This window comes from Penicillium lagena (genome assembly GCF_028827675.1).
Source record: "Penicillium lagena strain IBT 129212 chromosome Unknown utg000002l_segment0_segment0, whole genome shotgun sequence".
NCBI classification, from domain to species: Eukaryota; Fungi; Ascomycota; class Eurotiomycetes; order Eurotiales; family Aspergillaceae; genus Penicillium; species Penicillium lagena.
In genome coordinates this window covers 3,187,463-3,213,640 of record NW_026623223.1, presented here as the reverse complement: position 1 = coordinate 3,213,640, position 26,178 = coordinate 3,187,463, and the positions used below count along the sequence as shown (strand labels likewise).

Sequence of the window (26,178 nt, the reverse complement as noted above, 5' to 3'; positions counted from 1 at the left end):
TGTGCTGTTCATATGCCCTACCAGAGACCCCATAGGTCCCTCTGGCCTCACGGATATTCACTTTCAGCGAAGAAAATATTTCCGATGTTTCATATGCCTCTACAAGCCATTGGCCCTTCAACCACACCATGCGGGTCCTTGATGCTGACCAGCTGATGATTCGGATAGTGTGAAGACCTGGCAGGTCAACATCACGTGGCTCTGTTAGCACTGTTTGCAAGCGTTCTGTATTTAGTCTGCTTGCCTTCTTCAGCTGTTGTCTTCTTTCTCTTCCTCTCTAGTTTGAAAATTTTCGTTGAGGTTACTTGATCTTTTCCATCAACCTGGACCCTCACAGGCTTAATATGATTGATCCAAAGCTTATCGTATCTATGCAAGTGCGGCTTAAGAGCGGCACTTAGCGGCTAGACCTAGAACTAACACCGGTTTCCCATTTCCGTGCATGATCTACTTTGCATTTTCCCGTCCCTATTTGAACAAGTTTTCGCATTGCATGCTTGACAAATAGTCATCAAACCAATCGTTGTTTCCACACAGTTTTTTGCGGCCTTGATATCTTTATCACCTTGATCATTGTTTGACAGCCATGGGTTCCCTCAATATTCAAGCACAGCCACAAGTTAATACTCAGTGTCGAATCCCCGAGGTTGAAGAAAGACAGGATTTATCAAGGCATTACTCACCCATGGTCGAGGAGACTGAGCTGAATTTCGATACGGGTTTGCTGGCATGGCTGCAGGTACTGGGTTCATTCCTCCTATTTTTTAATTCATGGTACGTCACTTTAACCTCAAATGAACGGAGTGAAATATAATTTGTCTATATATGGCAACCAGGGGGTTGATCAACACATGGGGAGCATACCAAACCTATTATGAGCGAAACTTGCTATCGGATTTCTCGTCGTCCTCTATAGCCTGGATAGGGTCTCTTCAGTCGTGTCTTCTTATGGTGGTTGGTATTTTTACGGGCCCACTGTTTGACGCAGGCTACTTCTATGGGCTGACCAGCTTTGCAGCTTTCGTGCTGCCGTTTGCCTTAATGATGACGAGCATTTCAACCGAGTACTGGCAATTAATCCTCGCTCAGGGTCTCTGCGTTGGTCTAGCAGCCGGTTGTCTCCTCGTGCCATCTATTGCCGTTCTACCTCAATATTTTCGACGCAGAATAGCTTTTGCTAACGGCGTCGCCGCTAGCGGTAGTAGCATCGGTGGTGTTATATATCCCATCATGTTTGATCAGCTGCGAAGAAAGGTCGGTTTTGCCTGGGCGACACGAGGCCTCGGCTTCGTCTGTTTTGCCACTGTTTGTATATCAATGAGCATTATGCGTGTGCGCATTACGCCGAAAGAGAAACGCAAGCTTTTTAACTCTTCTGCTTTCAAAGAACCGACATACTGCCTTTTCGCTGGAGCGATGTTCCTGGGCTTTCTGGGGTTCTATAATTTTCTCTTCTACGTTCAGACGTATGCGATCGAAACTGGCATCGTCAACAGTGACGTGGGTTTCTATTTGGTTCCCATGCTGAATGCTGCCTCGACCTTCGGTCGCATCCTGCCAAATTTGGTCGCCGACCACACTGGGCCACTCAATATGTTGACTCCTGCCGTGTTAACAACCTCCGCTCTGGCTTTCATATGGATCTCAGTACATGATGCGGCTAGTATGATTGTCTTGACCATTTTCTACGGCTTCCTGTCGGGTGGGTTTGTCTCGTTACCCCCAGTGGTGATGGCCAGCCTGACATCGGATATGCGGTTTTTTGGTACCCGTCTTGGCATGCTTTTTGCCATAATGTCGATCGGCCTGTTGGTTGGCACTCCGATCGGCGGTGCCATTCTGAGTGCCACTCAACAGTATCTAGGTGTTCAGCTGTTCACAGCGAGTTGTCTCGGCGCATCGGCAATTTTGCTGACTTTCTTGCGATTCATGCGTTCCGGCTTTGTTCTAGTTTCTAGAACATAATATCTGTTGTTACGTGGCTTAGTTTAGCTCCTGTTCTTTCGTAGCCAGTCTTGACATATTTTATCTTGAGCCGTCGGGCTCGTTTTCCCTCCGATGAACTTTTCTCATGCGTCTAAAGTCCTCATACAGCTCTAGCAACATAAATTCTGCTCTTGGTCGACTCGACTCGCAGTACGATACATGTGGGATCCCATTCAAGCTAGAAACTAGGCCTGTGATCAGTGAATCCAATCACTCCCCTTCCCACCCTGTGCCGGCCTCAGCACGTATGGCGACTCACTATCGAGTGTTTAAATTGAGGTAAGCTATTTCGCCGAAACACCGAAACTCCGAAAGCGGGGGTCCGAGCCTTTGCCGAAAGGTACTTGTCAAAATGAAGGATTGCTGTGTAGAACCGAAAAGAGGGCTCTTAAGAAACATGGGCACTATTGTCATGAGGTCATTAGAATTTGGTCGTCGCCTACAAGGTGCTCTCGGGAATCATCTGGGCATGCGACACGGATGAATAATTGAGTTCAAGACAAGCTTAGATACCACGGGCGGTCTGGCGTCACATCTCACCAGGATCGTTCCCACCGGCCTGATCGCTAACGTGCTGACATGAAACTTTCTTCTCTCTCTATGCTTTTTTTGCTCTTGCCGCAGATTAACGTGGGTGTATTTACATGATGAACTCAGTGAATGAGAAACACCCGGTTCAGAAAGCCTTCCCTTTCATCGCCTATGCATCATCTTACGGATCTTGCGAAGATGAAAAGGCGAGGAATCGCATTTTCGTACGATCGTACGCTGCACAGAAGCGGATATATCCAGGGACAGATGTTCTCGACGGTCCGAGTCAAAAAAATCCCAAAGACACCCGGGGTATCTTGCAAAACGCACGTCGCTCTGTAACGGCCATGGATCCAGTACTCTTACCGCTTTCGAGTGCGTTGAGGCCAAAGGATTCATCTGGATACGAAATTCAGCCCCCATCGGACCACTGGGATCGCTTCAACGAGCGCTCCAGACGGCCAGTCAAGGCGAGCCCAAAAAAACCCAACAAGGTCACAAAAGAATGTATTTTTCCGCCGGCCGAGATTGAATATCTTGCAATGGGTGCAATGGATCCTTTCCGAACCTACCCGCTTAGGAACTTACCTCAGGGTACTTTCGAAGAATGCTTCGATTACAGTACGTTCCTGCTAGATTCTTTGCCTCAGATAGCTCATGACGTTAGCAGATTTATCTGTGCTGTGGCCCAGTCTGTTTCTGGGAAGCGGAGAAAAGGAGACAAAAGCTACCATAAATGCGTGGTCTCGTTGCTACATAGTGGATGAACCATCCTGTTTCGCATTGTGCTTCTGCGCACTATGCCACAAGCATTCACATGGCTATCCGTCTGAAAGCCCCAGTGACCAAATTACACCCGCTGAAAAAGAAAAGAGACTCATTTTCTTAGAGATGGAATCAGCACGGGTCATTAATGAAGCTCTAAGGACCAGCTGCCAGCCTATCACTGATTCTCTGATTCTGAGCGCTCTGTGTATGGCCAACAATAGTTCCAGTGGGGACATAGTCTCCAAAAACGGGGCATCATCGTTTAGGCCGCCGCTGCGCCAGCTACAATGGCTAGACATATACGCAACCGCCTCATTCAACGCTACGTATCATATGGGTCTATACCACCTGATCCAGCTCAGAGGAGGTCTCGAGAGCATTGAACTCCCCGGTCTTGCTACAATTATCTCCTTGTAAGCTCGCCCTGTTCTCGACGGAGATTCCTCATTTCATATAAGTTGTTTAGTTCTAACCTTTACAGTTCTGATATTATAGCCGCAAGCAGGTTGCTCTCTTGCCCACGATTCTCCTTTGTGCCTTTACAGAGATTTCCAATGTTCACGTTACAAGAGGTTCTTCGAGAGGAAAAATTAGATATGGAAACCGACTTTGGGCAATATCTTGAAGTTGGATTTACTCAGCAGTTGACAGAGGCTTTCAAGGCAATGAAGTCCTACATATTTCTCCTCCAGGGTCTCGAAAAGCGCCAAGTGATACTCGAAGACACACAACTTCGAGAAATTGCAGACAGGCGAAACCTAATACAGCACACTATGCTATGTCTTCCTTTGGGGAAGGCGCTTCATGAGTTTTCCCTGGAAGGCATATTCTTATATGAAGCCTGCCGAATTTCTGGTCTTATTTTCTCTATTGGGGTGATTTTTCCATTGCCATCTGAAACAGCCCCTTTGCCGCGTCTGGCGGTTATGCTGAAGCTCGAGCTTCAACGAGTCCCTTTGTCCCGATGTCAATCAGTTTGTGCCAGAGAGATCTTGCTCTGGATCCTTGTAATTGGTGGCATAGCTGCAATTGACACGCTGGAAATGAGCTGGTTTGTATCTCAACTTGGACCAGTGGCTGAAGCAAATGATGTTCGTGAATGGGGTCACCTCAAAAGATGTTTAAAGAACATTCTTTGGTTCGATAGCGCGTGTGATGTTGCAGGGCAACGGCTGTGGTATGAGGCCGTAAAGTCACATTCTTTACACAACGAATCGTCGGACTAATTATGACCCAAATGGTACCTCTTTGCTACGGTAGTTTGCTGTCTCGATTTTAGCATTTCTTTTCTCGCATTCTTGGCACATTTTTTCCTTTCACTACTGGTTTAGAAGAATCTCGTGCTAGAATCATTAGGTCATATTTTCAGAACTTGTTCACTTTGCAACATCTGCTAAATAAGAAGTGCTTCTGCAGTCAAATCGTTGATAACTGGACTCCTAAAAGATCTACAGGAAAATTACTGGATTTACGCAATTAACCTGGATCAGAAATGGCTTATCCTTTCTTTTATTTTTGCGTGTCTAAATTTCAATTATATATGCTAACAAGTTTAATAGGTTACCTGCGTTAAATTGAACTCATATGACAGCTCGATATCAAATGCCGTTATTACGATCAAAGCAAAGTGTCTGCGACTTGTGAATCATGGTCGCAGGCTTCGGTCGCAAATTGCTATAGTACACAGATATTGTTTGACTATTTGTTTACCATCTACCTACAGATATTATCATGGAAGTTCCGTCATTGAAAGCCCAGCGACAGTAGTAGACCAGGTATCATATAAATGTCTGGAAATAGTAACAGCTGAGGCCGATTATAAGCACAGTACTCAAATTAAGGCCCACGAGAATTTGCCGAGCAAGGGCCTCCACTGCCCATAAATACATTATACACGTTGAAGGAGCAACCATTAGTGCCTTGATCAGCCCAATGGTAATTCCTTCGGTGTGCTTACCCGAAGTAGACAATGCCCCACCTTCAAAGTATGCCGCACCTGTGGAGCTACCTCCCTTCCGTCTGACACTTTTAAGCAGCCACAAACAGCGCAGGAGCTCTGGTCAGCTGTTTGGATCAGTTGTAGATGACATCAATTCCTACCTTTACTTAAATGGTCTTGCTGTCTTTATTTCCTTCGTCAGCCGTTGTTTCTTTTCGTCAACGTACTATCTCCCCTCTTTTCGCTCATCGCCTCATCACTGGACAAACAGCCATGGTGGACCAAGACTACATGACTGTGGAGCCTGCCACCCTGGCTGATATATCTGATTTGATCTCTCTTATCAACGAGGGACTTAACCCGGAAGGAGAGGAAAATGTTTATCCGCACGATGTTCACGGGACTAAGTTTGCTACGGATGTCTTGAACGCCCTCGTGCAAGCCGATAAGAAGCGCGTCGTGGTGTTTGTCGTTCGTGATCCGAAGGGTGAATAAAACTCAGCGCGAGCTGTCTGATCAGAGAACATTCGATGGTTGACAAATAGCCCACCAGGTTCGGTCATTTCGACGGCAACCGTGCACAAGATCGATGCCGGAGAGAGCTTCGCCAGTGCATGGACCGGAACCGACTGGGGCATTCCTCTGCAACAGGGGGTTCAGCCTGAAACCCTGGATGCGGTGTTCGGTGCGTGGGCGAGACGCCATAATAAGCTGATGAATCCCAACCCTCGTGTTTGTAAGTATCTTCAACATGCTCTGTATGCCAGTCCACCGTTGGAGCACATTTCCTGGAAGCAGAGGAAAGCTAAAAATTTCCTCAAACTTAGTCCTTGAGGCTCTTGTCACCCGGAAGACCTGGCAGAAGCGAGGATGCGCATCGGCCATCCTCGAAAAGGCGGGTGAGACGGCAGACGAGTACGACTATCCCTTGTTCCTCGATGCGATGATCCCGGAATTTTACCAGAAGCGGGGTTATATTGTTCTTCCTGATACATCGGGCACAGAAGCTGTGGGGTTGCCTATGGTCAGGAAGAAAAAGAGCGAGCGTGTTTGAGATAACCTTATCTGTTAGCCAGTCCAAGATCCTAAAGCCACAAAAAGCGATCAAAATATATAACATGATATTCTTCTCACTAGGATAAACCTCCGCGCCAATCCAATTCGGCACACGGCCCAGCCACCCCCCCCGGGGAGGTTCGCTGCCGTCAACCACACTCCCGAGTGTCCTATGCGGCGACGATAGAAGAGGTCACTCAAATAACAGCGTGCCCGGGTGCACACTAGGTCCGCATAGTACGAGGGCGGACATATGCTAACAGCTATGGTTAGGAAGACGCTCTGGTCATTTTTGCAGGGGATAAAATGGAATACTGAGATGTGGTTAAAGGGTGATGGTACTACACACTCCTTCGTTTCCGGAAGTGTGGAAAGGGCGGATTGAGATGAGTTTAAAGGGCGATTAGATTAGATTGATATGTTTGAAGACTTGTCTATTTAATCAATCTGATCATTCCTAGGTGGTTAAAAATAAAAAGATTGACCCGAGCTACAAAGAGATGGTCTAGATGAGCATTGAGGACCTACATATGGCCGTCTAGCAACCAAAACCAATGCCAAGGCGCAGGTATCAATCAAATCGACACGTACATAACAAACACCGTTGTTTGCTCATTATTGCATATCTTCGTAGTAGTGGAACCGCGTGTAAAGGATAAACATCACGCACCCCTATTCATCCACTGCATCCTTTCTTCGTTAAACGCGCCGTCTCCACTGGCAAAATTGTTGAACAAGTCATCAAAGGGAATGTTTAGAGCCATGTACGGTCCCAAAGTATCCTGATCAGTGCCCATGTTGGAATCTTGCACCTGATCACCAGCAGAAGAGCCTTGCTGCGCGGTTTGTTCCAGGCCCCCAATGGAAGGCTGGAAGTAGTATCCTTGCCACACGAAGTTCTGGCTTGGAATCGACACCAGATCTGGGCTGCCTAATGCTTCATTGCCACTTAATGAGGTTTGTAGCATTGGGGATTGTGAGGGGTATTCGCTCATGGATTGGGTTGCGCTCGACAAACGGCTTGGCACGGAGGATTTAGCCGCAGCGGATTGAGGAAGGTTGTGGAAGGCCCCGAAGCTAGGAGCGGTGACGCGCATACTTGGTGGGTTGGTTGAGGTCGTGGAAGCCATGCCTGTGTGATCGAAGAGATCCTGCGATGAGGATGTCCCCGACTGGTCGGACCGGAAGTGACCGTCTTCCATGTTCTGGGTGGGATATGCGAATGGATCATCCAACGAAAACATGAGATCCGGCAGATTGGTTGGGTTGTTAAATTGTTGGAAGAAAACAGGGTTTGATGCTTCTTTTATGGACTTCGAAAGGTTCTGCGGGCATGTTGTCTGAATATTGTCGAGCAGGGAGATAGTTTCGATCGGCAGCTCCGATATTCCTGCCATCAATGCCGATTGAGTGTCACTCTCGTGGGAATGATTACTCTGTGTGTCATCCAGACTTGGTTTTTGATGACTGGGGGCTTCCCCCAGTCCAGCTTGGGGTACTCTTTGGAATGGGAAGCTGCTTGAATGATGCGAGAGACTCTGCGGAGATGGTATCTTAGCCGCTGTCGGACTATGGGGTAGCGCTGGGTACGTGAAATTGACACGCGTTTTCGCGCTTTGGCGATTCTTCAAAATCTCTGGTAGAGTTTGGAATAGGCACTGGAGTTTCCGATCAGTATTCCGAGGTTGGCCAGAGAGTAGAACACAGACAGTTAGACTTTGGGAACACCGATCTGCAGCCATACTCTTCTTGGCCAGCCTATCCAAAGTATTCCTTCCTTCCATGGCATCTTTGAGAATGCCATCCTTGGTCGCCGGCGAACCAGGGTTTTCCGCCACGAAAAAGATCAACGAAAGAATAGCAAAGTAAGTCGAGTAAATCGTAAACCAGAAAGAGCCGTTGAGAAGCCCTCTCTTCTGCATGCTGGCTGTAATGTAGACAATATTGCGAGAGACGCTGACGCATGCGGCCGCGCAAGCGTAAGATCGCTTATCCACGCCTCGTATCTGAGATTCTCTTGTCGCATAATGCAAGAAGGGGCGGTACATGACCATTTGCACATGGGCATAGCTAATGCGCAGTTGTTGTCGAACACTGCGGAAAGTTAGATCAGTTGATGGCGAGGAACGAAGCCACACTCACCGTTCCAGTTGCGGCGACACCTCCGTTCCTGGGCGTAGGGCGGCAGGAAGTTCCTCCATCCATGCTTGGAGATCACGCTCTATTTCACGGATCTTGGAGTGGCTCACTAGGTACCGCCGATTGAATTTAGAGTGGTGACGAGCGTTCTTCAACGGATAGATATATTTGACGACTTTCAAGGTAATATTTGAGAGACGCGTATGCGCATTACAACCCGCCATCAATGAAGTATAGCCGGATGGCATTGGGAAGATGCCCTGTGGGGAGATGAATTCATCGTCCACTGCTAACGGATATTCCTGGTCGATGTCATCGTCACTCAACATTTGTGGAAGACCTAGAAAGGTGTTGACATAGATATCCATATTGCGAATAACCCAAAAAATGCGTTTGCGCAGCTCCCGCTCGACTGGGTTGAAATTCGCATCCACGCTCCGATGCAGACCTAGACGTAACGCCGAGCGAAGCGCAATGCCCACGTAAGAATAACAAGTACTCAGCTTCGCAGAAGACTGTAGAAAAACCACCATGAAGCAGATCGTCTGTAGTGAGGTCAGATTGCGGCAATCGGTAACCGCCAGTAGCTGTCGGCCGGCCTCGAAGAATTGAAATCTATAGCCCGTTAGGTTTGAAAACGATATGGGACTTTGACGACATACCCTTTCATGATCGCACTCTCATTACCTGCAAAATCCAGATTACCGGCCTCATCGTCTGAGAACAAACACCCGACAGCCATAACAATATACAGCAGTGGCAAGAATTCAGTCTCCTCGTTGCCAAACTGCTCTTGCGGGGTATCGTAGATGCGATCGAAGTTGGCGAGAAAGGACGGCTCGTGAACGAATCGCATCAGGGAGCAGGCGTCGTCAAGAGCGTTATTACACAAGCGGCGCGCTGTCGCTCTTGACGGTAAATAATGAGTGAGAGGCGGCACCGTATCTTGAAGAGACTCAGATGTGGAGTTGGGGCTTTCCAACATTTTCGTTATCATGATCTTTGCTTGGGACATCGGCCCAGGCACTTCCATAGCACCGAGCTGTTTCCGGAGCCGGCGCACGAACATGGGACAGGATGTGCTTTCATGATAGTCCCAGTGTCCCCGGTCATCCCGATCCAAGAGGCCCGAGCTATCGACCTTAGCATCCAGGAGACCATCTTCCTCCATGTGCGCGGCTATTTTCTGTTCAGTTGTGTGCAGGTCCAGCTGCGGGCCATCAAGGTTCACGTCTGGCAGCGCAGCTCGAAGGAGGATCTCAGCCTTCTGCAATCGTGTCTCGAGAGCTTCGACATACTGGGGGGTTGTGTTATGACGGCGGCTGGAGGGATGATCGTAGGTACATTCTGTCATTCATGGTCAGCTACAAGTCGGATAGAGAGACGGGTCAGGGCATCGTACCATAGCTATGAACGGTGCAATGGGTGCAAGGCTGTTTCCCATCGCACTTGATCTTCTTGCGACGACACTCATCGCAAGCTCGGCAGGTTCGTCGCCGCTTTCGCAATGGTTCTGGCTGAGAGGTCATGGACGATGGGGGCGACATCAACGGGGAGCGGACTGGGAATATCCTCATGGGGGTAAAGGCTCGTTGTTAAGGCTGCGAACGCGGGGAGGACATGTTGAAAATAAAACTTAGGGTGGATCCGTAAGTAAACCAGATAATCTAAGTTGACAATCCTGCCCAGATATGGTGGCGGCGTGTGGAGTCCAATCGAGTGAGTAAGACAGTAGGAATTCAAATGAACACTTGAGGGACTAATTTCCTGTTTCGACAAGTTGGCAATGCACCGAGAAAAGACCCACATACTTAGACCTGTTTATTTTGCCGGCTTGCGAATATTTTTCTAGCGGAGGAATTCTATCGCTCAAGACCTTCTCTGAGCACTATCTGTGCCCTATTTACATCCACATCCTCGAGTAGAAGTGGCGAGTCTGTCCGGTTCTAATGCCTCTAGATAGATCAAATCAGATTACAGTTACAGAGAGACGGACCGTTTAATCCATTACAGACGTGAATCAAGAGAGGAGTGCTTTCCAGCAAGACTAAGTATGCTCAACATGCGTCCAGGACATATGTCGCTTTATCCAAGAAGCTTTCGTAATGGGCGAATGTTGAATATGCTGGCTCGACGACGGATATTTGCTCAGTCACAGTGCTGGAATAGAGAGCGCTCAGGGGAGAGCGGGCGAAGAAGAGTATTGAGTATGAATATTGGGTGCAGTTGCATTGCAAATAATCCATTGACGGCAGCAGACGAGGGCGATCGGCTAGATATTTACGGTACAGTTCCAAAACTAGCATAGCACGGGTCTCCCGAAAGTTAATCGACGCCTTACTAGAAACTGATAATGCCCCACCTAGACTTCCGCATGACCCAAAACTGTGTCTGGGCGATAATGTCTATGTGATAAGTGATGCTTTGGTATTCAAATCATTGATTGTTATCATTAGTGTGTATTAGATACAAGTGGGCTAACAGGCATAGGTACGTATGCATGCACTTGCTCTCAGCACCCGTGTTCATTTCAGTGACTGGGATATCTGGGTCGCGAGTTGGTAGGAGGGACCCACAATCAGGGCCGTGGCGAGTCTAATTTTAAGTAAAGCGTCGAACTACATCTGCATTCTGGTATATGGAAAAGATCTTTTTTGCAAGCAAACATAGACGACGAAGTACACATTTGATAAATATATACCCGATAATTCGTGGGAAGCCGCCTGAAAACACTGCGTTCAACGACAGGCAACAGAACGACCCAGTTTTTGTGAACTGATAAGGGTTTTCTCGGGAACTTCTACCAAGAGGTGTAATCTGGGCAGTTTGATTGGGATGGGAGCAGCCCTCATTGTCCCGAACGGCACGGCTATTTTAGCCCGTACGTTTGCCGTAGTGAAGCTGAAAAAGATTGCATCGGCGTCTTTCGGATTCGTTGCGACAGTGAAAAGCATTGCAATGGCTCTACTCCTTTTCCAGATGCGTCTCTGCATTCGAGTCAAATGTTGGCGCAAACTTGGATTTCTCCCTCAGTGCAGGCCCCCATCTTATAAAAGCCAACGGAATGGGCACCATAGTGGCAGCCAAACAGCCTAAAAGAGATCCTGCCCACTGGATTCCCAGATTTTGAAACATCTGTTTAGAGAAAAGAGGGAACGCTGCACCGAACGCGGATCGAATAATAGTGTTTGCAGCGAGAACAGATGCTGCCCTGGTTGAGAGGTTAGGTTAGAGTTAGGGTTGAACACACATCAGACCATAATGAGTAGGCTTACAAGGTCAAGTAGGAGTCGATAAGATAGTTGAAACACTGTAAGAAAACAACATAGATTCCGAAGCCACTTAGGACACCGCTAGCGGCTGGGGCCATCCAATGAATAGACTTCGTCCACCCAGTCCACCCGAACCAGAATAGGCCAATGACAAAGCAAACACCACCAACAATAGAAGGAGGCAGTCGCCATTCGGGAACCGGAATATTGTTGTTGGCGGTAAGCTTCTTGGTGTATGCTTTCTGGTCGTAAAGGATGTAGGCTCCTGCCAACAGTTCTCCGATAATCAGCCCTATAAAGGAAAGGCTACCGACTCCCTGATTCTGGCCATGAACGCCTTCAAACACGACGGGGTAAGCACCCAAAAGAGCGTACATAAGACCGTAGACAAAGCTCATCCAAAGAGACATCTAGAATAGTATCAGTTTATCCTCACACTAAGAAAAACTGAATTTAAGTATAATTACCAGAAAAACAATAGGCTCAGTGAAGAGCATACGTAATGGTGTGCTGAAGTTTTTTCGGATCAGCTGCCCCCAATCAAGCTCGACTTGCTCCTGTCGGGCACGGATGCTCCAATTGTGTGTTTGTCTTCGTAAAATTACTGCCTTCTGAACGAGAATTGCGGGTGCATATGTTTCTCTTTGGAAAAGCAGACAAAGGACAGTGGCCAGAAAGCCCATGATGCAGGCGATATACATCGTCCATCTCCAGCCCAGATATGACATGGAGATGAAGCCACCAGTGATAGGCGATGCAAATGGGCCCACTAAAACTGCCATAGCGTACATGGCAATCGCAATTCCACGAGTCTTATTATCATAGATGTCGGCAAAAACAGCTGGGACAATAGACATGGGGCTAGCTGAGAAGAAACCAGAGAAGAATCGAGTCAACATCAGAGTCTGAACATCTTTGCTAGTGGCAGCACCAGCCGTGAAGATTGAAAAGCCGAATATGCCGATGAATATTGGCCATCGACGCCCTATCAATTCACTTGCTGGGGCCCAAAGAGTAGGTCCTGAGGCAAAACCCAAGACGTAGAGGGTCACTCCAAGGGTCGCAACTTCAGCACTAATGTGGAAGGCAGGACTGACTTCTTCTACGGCAGAAGAGAAGATTGCGCTAGCAAAGGATGATACAAAAGCCGTATATGTCAGCACAAGTGAAATTAGGATTTTCCGTCCCAACGACCAATTCTGAGGGTGTAGAGGGTCATTAGCATCGTTGAACTCCACTATATATTGCTCGGGATCCGATAGTTTGGGTGGGTAGGGCTTTCCAGCTCCAAGGGACAGACATTTCTCACGTGGTGAAGGAGCTGGGTCCGATTCGGTGGTGGAGTGTTGTTGGAGTGAGTAGGTGTCGATGCGTCCTAGCTCAACGTTGTTGAAGTTGGTCGCTGCACGACTGAGAGTATTGGAACGAGTGTCCTCTTGTTCGGATGTTCGCCGTGCGGGAAGTATCAGTACACTTGGCTCGTCGCTTCTGGTAGTGCTAGTCTCATGAGGACAGGGTTGAGAGCATTGACGTATCATATCGTCTCAGCCGGCTTCTTCCAGTTCCTCAAAGACGCGAGATGCATTTTGAAAACCATTGAATGGAATGCAGAGCCGAGATTATGTTCTTATAGGAAAAGTCAGACCAAGAACGGGGAGGCTAAGCGGCAAAAACTGCGTTGATTTCAGAACAACAGGAAGCAGGCGTTAATGGAAAGGTGGGGCATTATCTACTTCGGGTAAACAAATCGATCGAATTATAGTGGGACCGGAATTTCGACCGCCCGGGTGTATCACGCCAATTATTCTATCGGCAACCAGCACCACTGGTAAGCTGGTATTATTTGGCGGTAAAGGAAGGTACCTCGGGTGGTCGAAACTATAAGAGGAGCCTTGTTCTGCTGCGAGTACCTTTCGCGCACATCATTCAACCCCGCCCATATATTATAGGAGCTTTTAAAGCAGCCAAGCAAGTCCACCAGAACAATTTTAGAGAACCCAAACTGCAAGATGCCCAACCAGATTGCCCTCCTCGTTACAGAAATCGGCAAGCCATTGATCAAGGCTTCGCGTCCTATCCCAGAACCGAATGATGGAGAGGTCCTCATCAGGGTCAAAGTTGCCGGCCTAAATCCACACGACGCGAACTGTCGCGACGAAGGTCTTTTCATCAAGGATATTCTTCCAGCGGTCCTGGCCGCGGATGTTGCCGGCATCGTGACACACCTAGGCCCCAATGTCACCCGATTTAGAATAGGGGATCATATCTTCGGACAGACTTCGCTGCCTAATTTCAACACTGCTGGTCTTCAAGAATTCGCCATTCTTGATACCAGATTTTCAGCTGGGGTTCCTTTGGGCTTCACTGATGCTCAGCTAGCGTCTCTACCAACTAACTTGGTGACAGCCGCAGTTGCATTGTTTGATTCCAGCTGTCTCGGTATCCCCGCGCCGTGGGATTCAAGTGCGGCTAGTTTTGACTACAATTCAACTTCCCTTCTGATTGTTGGCGGTGGTTCGAACACAGGAAAGTTCGGTATTCAGCTCGCTGCTTTGGCGGGCATTGCAAATATTATCGTCGTTGCTGGATTGAACGGTGCAGCGGATTTGAAAGCTCTAGGAGCAACCCATATCATTGACAGAACCAAGTCGTCGGCTGAAATTGTCACGGAGGTGCGAGAGGTCACCGGGGACCAGTTGGTTTACGCTTTTGACACAATCAATCCACCTGAGAGCCAATTTCTTGGCGTTGAGGCGTTGTCGAATTCCAAGACTGGCAAGCTTGCTCGCTCACTAACTATGGGGCCGATCGACGAGAACAAGCTCTCTTTCAAGAAGTCGGCTGGCTTCGAGACGTGTGATGTGCTTGGTGTTTCGAATGTCAAAATGGATACCTCGGTTCCGCTTTGGGAACGAGTCGCCGGCCTAGTTAAAGAAGGGAAAATTAAACCTCTTGGATTTCACATAGTTAAAGGATTGGATGAGGATTTGGTGAATAAGACGCTGGACGGGTACACGAACAAGACTTTGAGTGGCCAATGGCAGGTTCATCTTTGAGATAAGGACTGGAAAGGAATCTAGTCTGTCTATTGCCTATAGAGCAAAATCGATTAATCTGACGCTGAGTATTGATTCTATTATTAAGCATTCGAAAGGTAAAATCCTGGAATGTATTGTGTAGGAATTCCAATTCTTGATACAATACTACGTACCGTACGTAGTTTGCACGCCACCAGGTGTTAAGCCAGGCGAAACCGCCATGCCTTGTATCATCATGGTAAAGTATATACGTATATGTATCCCTTGATCTTTAGCCAGCGCGTCTAAAAATTATAGATTGTTTGTCTAAAAATCTGCTACAACAGCTTCAAGGTGGGGGCACTGGGGCGTCGAGTGGATTGAAGGCAAGTACAGACAATTTACCAGGACTGAGGTACCATATGCGTTATGTAAAAGACAGTATCTATTCTTGGAAATTGACGATCAACGGCATAAGAGCGAATGACGATCCAGGGCCATCATCGAGTTTCAAATGGTACCTTTCTAAGTAGAGTAGAGCGTAGTCTTTTGAGCCTTCCCTATACATTATCTACAGTGATCAGATGATTTAAACAATCCACTGTGTGCTTTGTTCTCTCTTGCATCCTAGCGCATCGACTCTGTGGCTCCTAGGTTGGCGGACTCATCCGAATCATCATATCGGAGTAAAGAGGACTTATGTTGGCCATCCCTACGTATGTCCAGTCAATGACTGCTAAAGTCATTCCCGAAATCGGCTTGACCAATACATTGTATGGTACAATACCTTGCTACGTTATATTATACAATGTTTACAATAATTGAGTAAAATTGTTTGGGAACCTATAGTGGATCTCTGCAGATCATGCGGGGAGGGCCGCTTGTCGCCTTGTAGCTTGTTAATCTGCCGGACTTCAATCCCCCCTCTCATCCTATGCGGCATGTGCCGGTCACCCTAAAGGGGTACCTCTATGGCTCACAGAACCTCATAACGAAGGGTACCATCGGCAAACAACCGTCTCGATCAGTTTTCGCTTGTTTGCAGGCGAACAACAGCCTTCACGGCCTAGTTCGTATAACTAGTGTATATAGGGATCGTTCTTAGCGATGTATGCATAAGTTATGAACTTCGGAAACTACTTATTGGCTGACATGCACTAGGTGCCTTTTGGTGGCCTCGAGGTGATTGAAAGCCGACTATGTGGGCACTTAGTGCTGGCTCTTCCAATTACGCGACGTCAATACCGGGCTAGATCGGGTAGACCCTGCTACTAGTGCTGTGGTTGCGTGTTGTATTTTTCTTTCATTATGACTATTTATAGTCTCCCATATAATACTAGTGTCACGACAAATGCCTGTCTCATTCTCACACATAGGTATCCTTGAGATGGGCTTGCCACAGGTTGAAATAAGGACAAGAAAATAGAGAGATATCCCCATAACCCTACCACATCACAGAGTGTAGCCGACATATCTACTGGCATAGGGTCGCCGTCAGGTTAACTGGCCGGGGGCACCCATAGACCTTCTTATGAGCTGGGGTGCTATAGCAAGCGGCGTCATTGGCCGCACAGTCAAAGTCCATACAGCCGGCCCCGGGACTGAGCGAGTTGGCATCCGCTGCGAAGGGGTTGCCCCATTCCGAGCTAAATTCATCTAGAAGAAGGATGCGGTTAATAAAAAAGATTCCTAGCTGACAGGTAGATTGGGTGCACTCACAGTATGCGTAGTTTGGGCTGGACGTGAGCGAATAGCCAAAGAAGAGAGGCGTAGTCAGCGTCTTCGTCTTAGCGATCTTGACGGTCTGCATATTTCATCTCCAGTCAGTTTCCCTTGCTATATGGAGTATTGCGCAAACTGAATAGGGCGGAGTAACGTACCGAGCCAGATGCTCTAAACTTCTCGGAGAAAGTTTCCCCCTTGGTAAGGGTGGTGAGAGGGCCGGCGGCGCTGCCATCGTATGGGAACGACTGCACATACACGGTGCCAGCACAGTCGTTGTGTACGACAGCATGCTGGGCCGAAACCAGGCCGAGGAGGGCACCAAATGCGATCAGGGAGGTCTTCATGGTTGGTATTTTGCTTTTTGTTTTGTAATAGAAGTTTTGATTTTCTGTTTCTCTCCCGACAAGAGAAGGAATTGGCGGTCTTCATATAGGTCTCTTGCTCGGACCACAGTAGTACCAATGATATACCGATGGAGTACATCCGTGAGGCTTTTGATCTAAGACATGGCACCCATTCCATGTCTTGGATTGTCGGGCCAAGGCCCGGCGGTCCGTCCCACGGCCAATCAATACGAGTGGCAGGTGAGACATGCGCATTACCGCTACTACATATAACTCGCATCAAAGACATCGCACCGGCTAGGCTTACATCCAGCCCGTGGCCCCGCCAATTTCTCCACACTAGCTAGAGCTTTTGTTGATGATTCTCCATACGGGGCAAAGGATGATTTCAGCGGTGTAGCGAACTTGCTAGAATCAAGGAATTGGCCGGTTAGGATCGAAGATTCAACCGGTTTCTCCGCTCCCGACTCGGGTCGCGGTACCGTCCAAGTCATCAATGCGTACCCCGCTTGAATACGATGAAGGAGGATGTATCCCGCCAGCCCCGAAGATCTCTCCATCAGCCACAAGGTGCCCTCGTAGTCGAGCGTACAGAAAATGAATGGGACTAGGGCGCTGATACGGAGAAGATTCATCCTTCTTGGGCCAACATGCCCTTAGTCGAGTGGTCCATACCAAGAATCCCCATGTCAGCCATGCGGTCACCCTGCCTGGTTCAAGTTCGTATAGTACCCACCGTGACGAAACTCGTATCGGGAACCGACTGGAGATTTCTGCAGGTGAGAAGGCGGGTTAAAACAACCGACTGTCTTCTACTATAAAGAAGCAAACAATGCAGCCATAGAACCAGTGCCACGCCATGTGCACCGTTCTAGTCTAGGGTGCGAAGAAAGAGATGCTATTCTGCTGACTATAAATTGGCATCTATGCTACGAGGCGCCATGCGTTAATCAGTCACTCAGGCGAATATTAGATTGTGAGGAACTTTCCCCGGGGGGGGTTGATAGGGGCACCACCTCTTTTGGTAGTTAACTAAGTTAAGGGACACAACAGATTATGTAAGCGCTGAAATTCGTAAGGGAATTGCTAGGGACACAACAGCTTTTCCTAGGGGCACCCCTAATTATGTAAGTTGGGTAATATTTTAAATGTCATGTGATTGCATCTGGATCTCATTCTCTGTTATTTACATGATCTTCGTGCAACTAACATGTGTGTATTGGTCAAGCCGATTTCGAGAATCACTGTGCGCTCGATCTTTTCTATAAGTTTCCTATAAAAGGATTCTAGGTTATCCATCTCTTAGAACATGGCTCGCATTGCATTCATCTATTCATTGGGGGAGGGGGGCATAGCAGAAGAAAACCAACGATCTACATCATAATGGGTGTGCCATTAGAAGAAGAAAAAGATGATAAAACCAATGATCAAACAACAATCGCTGATCGGTCTAAATTCGTTCGTGCAGAAAAAAAAAACATTGCATCTCGAAGTGGGGGGAGGAGAGGAAGGTCGTCATTTTCTCCAAGTCATTTCATTCCTCCTTTTTATTTCACTGCTTCTCTCCAGTCTCGCCCTGGGCGGCGTCAGCATCCGCGGGGGCATCCTTCATCTCGGCGTCCGCCTCAGCGGCAGCAGGCTTGTTCTTCTCCTCCTCAGCCTTCTTGGCGTCTTCCGCGGCCTTCTTCTGGGCGGCAATCTCGGCGCGCTTCTTGGCGGCGGCTTCCTCCTCGGCCTTGCGGACGGCCTCGCGCTCGGCCTCGACCTTCTCGCGGTAGCGCTGGATGATGGGGCCGGAGATGAAGCGGATCTCGTCCATCTTGGAGACGTACACGGACTTAGTGGTGTCCTCGCCCTCCTCGTAGAGCCAGTCCTATGGGAGTAGGTGGTCAGCAAGATTATTATTGTAAGACAGGAGATTATAACTCACCTCAACATCGGTCAGCTTGGCCCGCAGCTTGTCCTTCTCCTCATCGCTGGCGAATTCGGAGTAGACGCCATCGATCTTGTCCCGCAGCTCGTAGATGGAGGACTCGAGCTCGTTCTTCTTCTCGTCGGTCTCGGCGACGAGCTTGTCCTCCATGTACATGGCATTCTCGCGTTCGGTCAGATTCTCCTTGGTAGCCTGATCGATGCCAGCAGTGCCCGAGACAATGGGCAGGTCACCCTTGCGGACCTGCTTCTTGACCTTGCGGGTCTTCTTGGGCTGCTCCTCGCCGTTGGCGTCAGTGTCCATGGCCTATTTTAGATAATCGTCAGCTAAAAATGTATCAGAAATATCATCGAAGGATCAACTTACGTCGCCATCCTTCTTCTCGCCCTCCTCGGGCACAGGCTCCTCGACCTCCATGTCCTCAACGTAGTATCCAGATTCAACGTTCAGAATACCGTGCAGGTTCAGACGGGCCTTGAGCTTGCAGATCATGAAGTCGTCGTTGGCATCAGCCTTGACACCCTTGACCGAGAAGCGGCCAATCCAGGGGTTGAGCTTGCCCGGCAGCTGCTCGGGCTTAGCATAGCGAGCCTCAAGATCGAAGGGCTGCTTGCGGTAGAAGGTGAGGATCTTGGTCGAGGGCATGACGTTGCCGCGGCTGAACACAGTGAGGCTGGTGTCCTCATCCGGGATATCGGGCGACTGCTCCCAGGTGAACTCGATGGGGTAGTTGACAATGTCGTGGACGGAGAAGTCACGCACGCGGAAGACGGGCGAGAGGGTGGCACAGCTGAAAGCGCAGCCACGAGCAATAGCCTCGTCCTGGTTCAGGGTGAACGAGAGGTTCTTGCCGAAGAACTTGGAAATGGCTTCCTTGACAGCGGGCACACGTGTGCAGCCGCCAACCATCTCGATGTAGTCAATGTCCTCTGGCTTCAGCTTGGCCTCAGCGAGGGCCTGCTCCACGGGAACGGTGATCCGGTCCAGAAGCGGGCGAACCATATCCTCGAGCTCGTCACGCTTGACCATGGCGCGAACATCGACATCCTCCATCAAGGACTCGATGCTCAGGGGCGCCTGTGGGTTGGCCGACAGCACCTTCTTGAGCTTCTCAGCAGCAGCAAGGGTACGAGCCCAGGCCTTGGGGTGGGTACGGATGTCGACCTTGAACTTCTCCTTGAACTCATCGGCGAAGTGCTCAGTGAGAGCCTTGTCGAAGTTGCGGCCACCGAAGTGGCGGTCGTAGGCGGTGGCCTTGACGTTCAGCTCACCCTTGCGGAACTCAACAATGGACGCGGTGTAATCACTGTAACCGATGTCGACAAACATCACGCGGCGGGGCTTCTCCTCCGGGCCGGGGAGGTCCAGCTTGGTGATACCGTAGCCAAGGGCAGTGGCGGTGGTGTCGTTGATGAGGCGGAGCACATTGAGACCAGCGATATCACCGGCATCGATCATCGCCCGGCGCTGCACATCGGTGAACCAAGCAGGGACGCTAATGGTAACATCGGAGACGGGCAGCCTCAGCTCCTTGGAGGTGATATCCTTGATCTTCTGAAGGTACATGGCCACCAGCTGGATAGCAGTGAACTTTTCCTTCTTGCCCATGTAGTTAACCTCGACGCCGGCCTGGCCATTGACGTCACAGATGGGTGCGGTGCTGTACTCCTGCTCGATCTGGAGATCCGGGTCGCCGAAGCTGCGGCCGATGAGGCGCTTGAGGCCACCCACGGTGTTCTTCAGGTTGGACGTCTCTTGTGTCTTGGCAGATTCGCCAATGGCTCTGCTGCGGGCGTTGAATCCGACCAGAGACCTGTAGGGCGCCAAAAAATCGAGTCAGCTTTCAAAATCCAAATTTGAGATTAATTCTCCCAATGCCACTTACGGAGTCTGACGGTTGGAAACCTCATTGGTAATCTGTAGCAATCATAAAAACTCCATGGTCAGCATCAATTCCTGGCAAGCCTTGTGACGTTGGGATGAGGTGAAGATCCCAAAAAAAAATCCGCAGGACTGGGGCGGGGCAGATACGCACAATGTCTATACCCTTGTTGCGAGCAACACCGATCTTGGTGCTCTGCGCACCAAAATCTATACCGACAACGCTCATTGTAGGAAGGAAATGGGGGGTGGATGCGGGATTGGGTGAAGTAGTTGGGAGGTGGGAAGGGAGGATAACAGAAGAGGCGGGAGGAGTGGGAGAATTTGCAGCGCCACTCGTTTATTGGATGGGGCGGATAACAGGGCTGATCAGCGGTCAGATATAGGCGGATAAGTGGTGGTCAAATAAATGGGGGAAGGGAGAGTGGAAGATAGAAGAGAATGCGAGAGGCAACTTTTGCAGCGGTACTTGTCTCTGCCCAGCCAGACTCATGGTGTCCATCGAATCTTCTGGTGGCTGCTGGATACATCTGCGGGCCTCACCGCCTGGGATTCTGCGAAGCAGAAAAAACAGTTGACCGCCCGGAGGAGGGGCATTACATAAGCCTCCCGTGATTGGGGCTGGATTTACATCTATCGATAAGGTAGGTTAAGGCACAGGAAGGATGACAGAAGCACACAGTATAATTGAAGCTATGAGATGCAGCAAGAAGCACATCCCCCATCTCTATGGTCAGTCAACGCGAAGCGAAACAAGCCAGCAGGGACCACAAATCGTAAGAATACAGGTGGCAATCCACCGGGTGGGAAACATCGCGCCGAGCGAGAAAAAAAAAAGGAAAAAGAAAAGTGGGACAGATTGACGTCAAAGAACACGCTCGGCCAACCTTCTTTGTTAGACCATGTCGCCTGCGTCGGACTTTCGGGACCCTCTGCGCAACTTCTTCAACAGCGACGCTCGCCGGCCTTCCGGGTCTGGGGAAGGATTATCCTGACTTTCAAGGGGAAAATTGCTGGCCACAGGCTGGGCTTCCTCCGTTTGCTGCTCGCCATCAGGGTCGCTCATGTCACTCCTTGGGTAGATCGTCATTACTTCTGCAATATCAATAGAAGAGCGACGGGGTGGCGGTTCCAGCGCAGCAGCTAACACAGCAGGGTCAGGCCCCGGCGGAATAATACCAGTACTCTCATCCACACTGATGATGCTGGCCGACGATCGAGCATAGCGAGCATAGAGCGACTTCTTCTGGTCCTCCTCGCTCATGAGAGTATCCGCATTCCAGGGCAACGAGATCGAGTTGTCCGAGATGGTGGGCATGGAATCGCTCGATTCATGCGTGGAGAGGTGAATCCGAGGCACATTGGGCAAAGGAGCCAAGCGGTTTGCTATAATAGATGGCCCGCTGTCGTTCATGTTGGCATAGTAGCCATCGTACAGTTGCTCTGCAGGCGCAAATCGACCTTCGATCTTGTCTGGAGGGCGCACAGGAACGGAGCGCCGGCGCACCAGATTGGTGCGGAAGGTATCTACGTTGACGTTGAGCTCATCACCCTGCGCCCTGGCCTGCTTGACTGCTTCCTCAGGTGTAGTATAAGCATCTGCCGCGGCGGCATCAGCCCGGGGTCCTCCCCAGGTGCGCTGGCCTGCCGTGCAAATTCCATACACCATGTAGATCCAGTTGAAGAAGGGGTTAAAGATGAACATCAATGGATACAACCAGGCCTTAAACCGTTTGAGCCGGGCGCCAAAGTAGAACATTAGAAGGTAGTTCAGTCCAAGGGCCACCGCAATGAAGCCGATAGGAACCTCCTTGACCGATTTTGCGGTGGTCATCAGAGCAATGACCATGATAAAGAAAAGGAGTGCGGTAGTTCGAATGGTGTTTTGCAGGAAACGGACCAAGCAGAGCATGGGATAACGTCTCCACAACCGGGCATCTGTGAGCATGCAGACTTCGTTTGTGACGAACCCCAGAAACCATCGGCGCCGTTGTTTCAACAGACTGCCGAATGTCCGGACGGCCTCGGTCTTGCAGAAAGCCGACGTGCACATCTGGATCTGATACCGCTCCTTGGCTCCGATCATAAAGAGGTGAGTGAGCCACCGATCCTCGCCCAAATGACACTTACCGTAATCGAAAAGGTCATCACACTGCTCGGCCTTATCGGCAAAGTAATACTTGGCCATCTTCCGGAACGCAGAGAACCGTAGGATTGTCAGCGCACCAGGGAGACAAGTCACGGCACCGCATCCAGACTCGACAGAACGCTCAAAAAGCTGCCCATGGACATACTCCATATCCTGAAGGATTGTGAGCACGTTCCACTTTTCTGTGGTTGAAGTGATGATGCCAGTCATAGCCAACATGCTGTGCTTGCTTCCCGGCTTCAGCTCCATGTCGTACATGAAATTTTGTAGGCAGAGCTTGTCGATGAGGCAATCCGAATCTATGAACAGCAGGAAGAGATCATCATTGCGTTTCAGGTAATCGGCGTATACCTTGTCGATCAGTTTGAAAGTCTGCTTCTGACAATGTCGTTTTCCGCCGTGTATGAACCGAGAAATTGTGACCCGAGCTCCCTTGTACACGACGTCGATGCTCTGGGGGTAGCTATGGAACAGGAGCGGAACTCCCAGGTGGGTGATCACTTGCAAGTAGGACTCATCCACAGCGTTCCCATCGTAGGAGAGAAACACGTGGATACAGTTGGTGGGATAGTCGGATTCGACGACCGAGTCAACCGCCTTGATCAACACCTCTGGTTTCTCTTTGTACACCGGCATCACAACGACAGTCTTCGGGGCCGTCCGGTCATCCAGCACTTCCTTGATCCGTTTCGTGCGACCCAGCGAGTTGGTGGAGAGTCGATAAACACAAAAGAGCCACGGACCGACAAGGAGAACTGAAAACGACCAGAAGGCAAACCACTGGAAACCCATCACTGTCCAGTGAGGGAAGTGCTCGGTGATTGGGGATGGCAGCGGGAGTGTGACCAGCATGGCGGGAAGAAAAGCCAGTCTATCATTCAGCCTCTCTTGTTAGCCGAACCTGGAAGATATTTATCGAAATGCAACGTACCGTAGGATTAGGAATAGGACGCTCATCAGCGCCGCAAGACACTGAACACTCCAGTGGTCGGCCTTTTGGAAGACCTTGACGAAACAATAGAGGAACGCTGCGAGCCATAGGAGCCACTCAATGACTGCCGCCAGCATGAACGGCCCAATGACGGACAAATAAATGATCTTGTCGAGATTAGCACGTTATCCCGGGGTCCCGCATGGGTGGACTTACATCCTTGACTGGCCAACGATATTCTGTTGGAGTTCCTCCGCTGTCGTCCTCCATCTTGCACGGTTTCGCTCTCCAGCGATCCTGGATATTTTGAAGACTGTAAGTCTTTCGGGCCTGATAGATGTCCTAAATTCTTTGAAGAGAGCCAAGGCAGTTCAAGGTAAATGCAGGTCACGGCCAGCGGTGAAGTCTTGCCGCATACGACTCGAAAAAGCACCGAGATGACGGGAATAACGATCGAGCGGTGATATCGAGTCGGAGGAGAGAGTATATTGGGGTATTAGTGTCAGGATGAGGTGAAGAAGGAACGGACTGAGCAGATTAAGCCCGTTTGGTCTGCGGCCCTCAGAAGGTGCAACCGGTTCGAATTAATTGTCCGATGCAGCGGTTGCAGATATTCATTGCGGATTCAAGTCCACACAGGCCTAGAGAAGGTCCAGTCTCTATATTCTCCATTTCAATAACTCTCTACTCTGCACCATCCCTAGGTCCTGCCTTGCCTACATGTAGTGATGTATAGATCCAGACTGGTGCCCATCTAGGCCTAGTGTTGCTGCCTCAGGCACCCAAATGGAGCTGTACCGCAAAAAATTATTTCGGTGATCCAGGATCCAGTCATTATTCACATCCATGCGATTATTCCGCAGCTTCGTGCAGAATTTCTCCCGCGCACCCCGTGACTCCATTCATCCTTCGTCGAGTCACTCTTCCAGTGTCTCCGAGTCACATTCTTCGCTTGACCCTTCAGCACGACCGCTTCAGCGATCCCCGCCCGATCACACATCCGCAACCATGGCTGAGGTAGAGAAAACCGCTAACGCGGAGGCCGAGAAGGACGTCCAGAACGTGCTCGCAGAGCTGCAGGAGGAGGCGGGCGACAAGGCGCCCAAGGAGGACGCGGACGAGGCCCGCATCGTCGCCGAAGCGGCCAAGCTGGGCGAAAAGTCAGAGCAGACTGAGGAGAAGTCCGAGTCCGCCAGACCACAGCGCCAGCATACCGGTGCGCGCGGTGGCCGCGGCGGCAAGCGCAATAATGCCAAGTTTGACCCTTCGTCGCTGAAGGAGACGGATGATCCGGTGGAGATCCGCAAGCAGGTACGCGCAGACCGATTTTTGTCTTTCCTTTCTCTTTTCTAATTCTTCCTGTGTTAGGTCGAGTTCTATTTCTCCGACTCCAACCTTCCCATGGACAAGTTCCTCCTGTCCAAGGTGGGCGGGACCGCCAACAACGCCGTGCCCTTGGAGCTGCTCCACTCGTTCAAGCGCATGCACCGCTTCCAGCCGTTCAGCGCCATCGTCGAGGCCCTGAAGTCGTCCGAGACTCTGGAGCTGGTCGAAGACAACACCGCCGTGAAGCGCAAGCAGCCCCTGCCCGATTCCGTGACCAACATGCCCGACCCCAGCGTCGTCAAGGTCTTCGAGGACCAGGCCATGGCCCGCAGCGTCTACGCCAAGGGCTTCGGATCGGAAGATGCCGACACCCAGCTCGAGATCGAGGCATTCTTTGCCAAGTATGGACCCGTCAACGCTATCCGTCTGCGCCGGACCGCGGACAAGTCGTTCAAGGGCAGCGTCTTTGTTGAATTTGCCTCGGAGGACAAGCAGAAGGAGTTCCTGGCCCTTGAAACCAAGCCCCAGTGGAAGGGCCAGGACCTGCTCATCAAGAGCAAGAAGGATTACTGTGACGAGAAGGTGGAAGAGATCAAGGCTGGAAAGCTCAGGCCCAACTATAACCGCGGCGGCCGCGGCCGGGGTGGAAACCGTGGTGGTCGCGGTGGTCGTGGTGGCGACCGTGATCGCAACAAGGAGCGCGACTGGCGGGAGCGCCGCGATGAGGACAAGAAGAATGGCTTCCAGGACCGCAAGGCTGAGAAGGATTCTCGGTGAGTTTGCCCAACAACCCCGAATAACTTGTTGAGATGCATTATGCTGACAGACGTTGGCAGTGGCGTTCCCGTGGTGCAGGCCACCGAGTCGGCAGGCCAGAAGCGAGGCCGCGAGGAGGATGCAAATGGCGACCACCCGGCCAAGAAGGTGGATGCCAAGGAGTAACCGAGGGGGTCTTCGATTAGGTCTTTCATGGTAGGGTATTGAAGTGTTACGAACCCATTTCTGGCGTTTATGTCGCTTGTTTAATCATGGATGAGCTGGACCATGCCTGTCGCAATGGTCTGCGGAAATGCTTGGGATATTGTTGATCTGTCTCGGAATTGTATAATCCAAAAGTTTCATTGATCATCTGAAGAGTAGTAATTGTCCACTGGGGAGACCCTTTACACAAATGTAAGCCC

At 50.0% G+C, this 26,178-nt stretch overlaps 10 protein-coding genes across 10 annotated transcripts; 5 read left to right on the top strand and 5 right to left on the bottom strand.

Annotated features, from left to right (window-relative positions):
- Positions 1-586: 586 nt before the first annotated feature.
- Positions 587-1,965, top strand: N7510_004083 (Major facilitator superfamily domain general substrate transporter; the record flags this gene model as incomplete). Its single annotated transcript, XM_056976009.1, has 2 exons — positions 587-746; positions 860-1,965. 2 exons carry the CDS (start codon positions 587-589, stop codon positions 1,963-1,965), a joined length of 1,266 nt encoding a protein of 421 aa, XP_056835965.1.
- A 668-nt stretch (positions 1,966-2,633) lies between these two features.
- Positions 2,634-3,702, top strand: N7510_004082 (uncharacterized protein; the record flags this gene model as incomplete). The annotated part of the gene is made up of 2 exons (XM_056976008.1): positions 2,634-3,142; positions 3,444-3,702. 2 exons carry the CDS (start codon positions 2,634-2,636, stop codon positions 3,700-3,702), a joined length of 768 nt encoding a protein of 255 aa, XP_056835964.1.
- Positions 3,703-5,497: 1,795 nt separating this feature from the next.
- Positions 5,498-6,278, top strand: N7510_004081 (uncharacterized protein; the record flags this gene model as incomplete). The annotated part of the gene is made up of 3 exons (XM_056976007.1): positions 5,498-5,711; positions 5,778-5,960; positions 6,052-6,278. The coding sequence occupies 3 exons, from the start codon at positions 5,498-5,500 to the stop codon at positions 6,276-6,278; spliced, it is 624 nt and encodes a 207-aa protein (XP_056835963.1).
- Positions 6,279-6,942: 664 nt separating this feature from the next.
- Positions 6,943-9,966, bottom strand: N7510_004080 (uncharacterized protein; the record flags this gene model as incomplete). The annotated part of the gene is made up of 4 exons (XM_056976006.1): positions 6,943-8,374; positions 8,423-9,034; positions 9,082-9,766; positions 9,822-9,966. 4 exons carry the CDS (start codon positions 9,964-9,966, stop codon positions 6,943-6,945), a joined length of 2,874 nt encoding a protein of 957 aa, XP_056835962.1.
- A 1,417-nt stretch (positions 9,967-11,383) lies between these two features.
- Positions 11,384-13,229, bottom strand: N7510_004079 (MFS transporter; the record flags this gene model as incomplete). Its single annotated transcript, XM_056976005.1, has 3 exons — positions 11,384-11,630; positions 11,695-12,101; positions 12,159-13,229. 3 exons carry the CDS (start codon positions 13,227-13,229, stop codon positions 11,384-11,386), a joined length of 1,725 nt encoding a protein of 574 aa, XP_056835961.1.
- Positions 13,230-13,700: 471 nt separating this feature from the next.
- N7510_004078 (zinc-binding alcohol dehydrogenase family protein) lies at positions 13,701-14,747 on the top strand (the record flags this gene model as incomplete). Its single annotated transcript, XM_056976004.1, has 1 exon — positions 13,701-14,747. The coding sequence occupies one exon, from the start codon at positions 13,701-13,703 to the stop codon at positions 14,745-14,747; it is 1,047 nt and encodes a 348-aa protein (XP_056835960.1).
- Positions 14,748-16,182: 1,435 nt separating this feature from the next.
- N7510_004077 (uncharacterized protein) lies at positions 16,183-16,777 on the bottom strand (the record flags this gene model as incomplete). The annotated part of the gene is made up of 3 exons (XM_056976003.1): positions 16,183-16,364; positions 16,428-16,512; positions 16,589-16,777. The coding sequence occupies 3 exons, from the start codon at positions 16,775-16,777 to the stop codon at positions 16,183-16,185; spliced, it is 456 nt and encodes a 151-aa protein (XP_056835959.1).
- A 1,552-nt stretch (positions 16,778-18,329) lies between these two features.
- On the bottom strand, positions 18,330-20,820 carry hsp88 (Hsp70 chaperone Hsp88; the record flags this gene model as incomplete). Its single annotated transcript, XM_056976002.1, has 5 exons — positions 18,330-18,650; positions 18,708-19,016; positions 19,077-20,523; positions 20,596-20,627; positions 20,746-20,820. The coding sequence occupies 5 exons, from the start codon at positions 20,818-20,820 to the stop codon at positions 18,330-18,332; spliced, it is 2,184 nt and encodes a 727-aa protein (XP_056835958.1).
- Positions 20,821-21,486: 666 nt separating this feature from the next.
- chsD (chitin synthase D) lies at positions 21,487-23,941 on the bottom strand (the record flags this gene model as incomplete). Its single annotated transcript, XM_056976001.1, has 3 exons — positions 21,487-23,611; positions 23,672-23,838; positions 23,888-23,941. 3 exons carry the CDS (start codon positions 23,939-23,941, stop codon positions 21,487-21,489), a joined length of 2,346 nt encoding a protein of 781 aa, XP_056835957.1.
- A 738-nt stretch (positions 23,942-24,679) lies between these two features.
- Positions 24,680-25,939, top strand: N7510_004074 (tRNA maturation protein LHP1; the record flags this gene model as incomplete). The annotated part of the gene is made up of 3 exons (XM_056976000.1): positions 24,680-24,982; positions 25,040-25,770; positions 25,834-25,939. 3 exons carry the CDS (start codon positions 24,680-24,682, stop codon positions 25,937-25,939), a joined length of 1,140 nt encoding a protein of 379 aa, XP_056835956.1.
- Between the last annotated feature and the right edge of the window lie 239 nt (positions 25,940-26,178).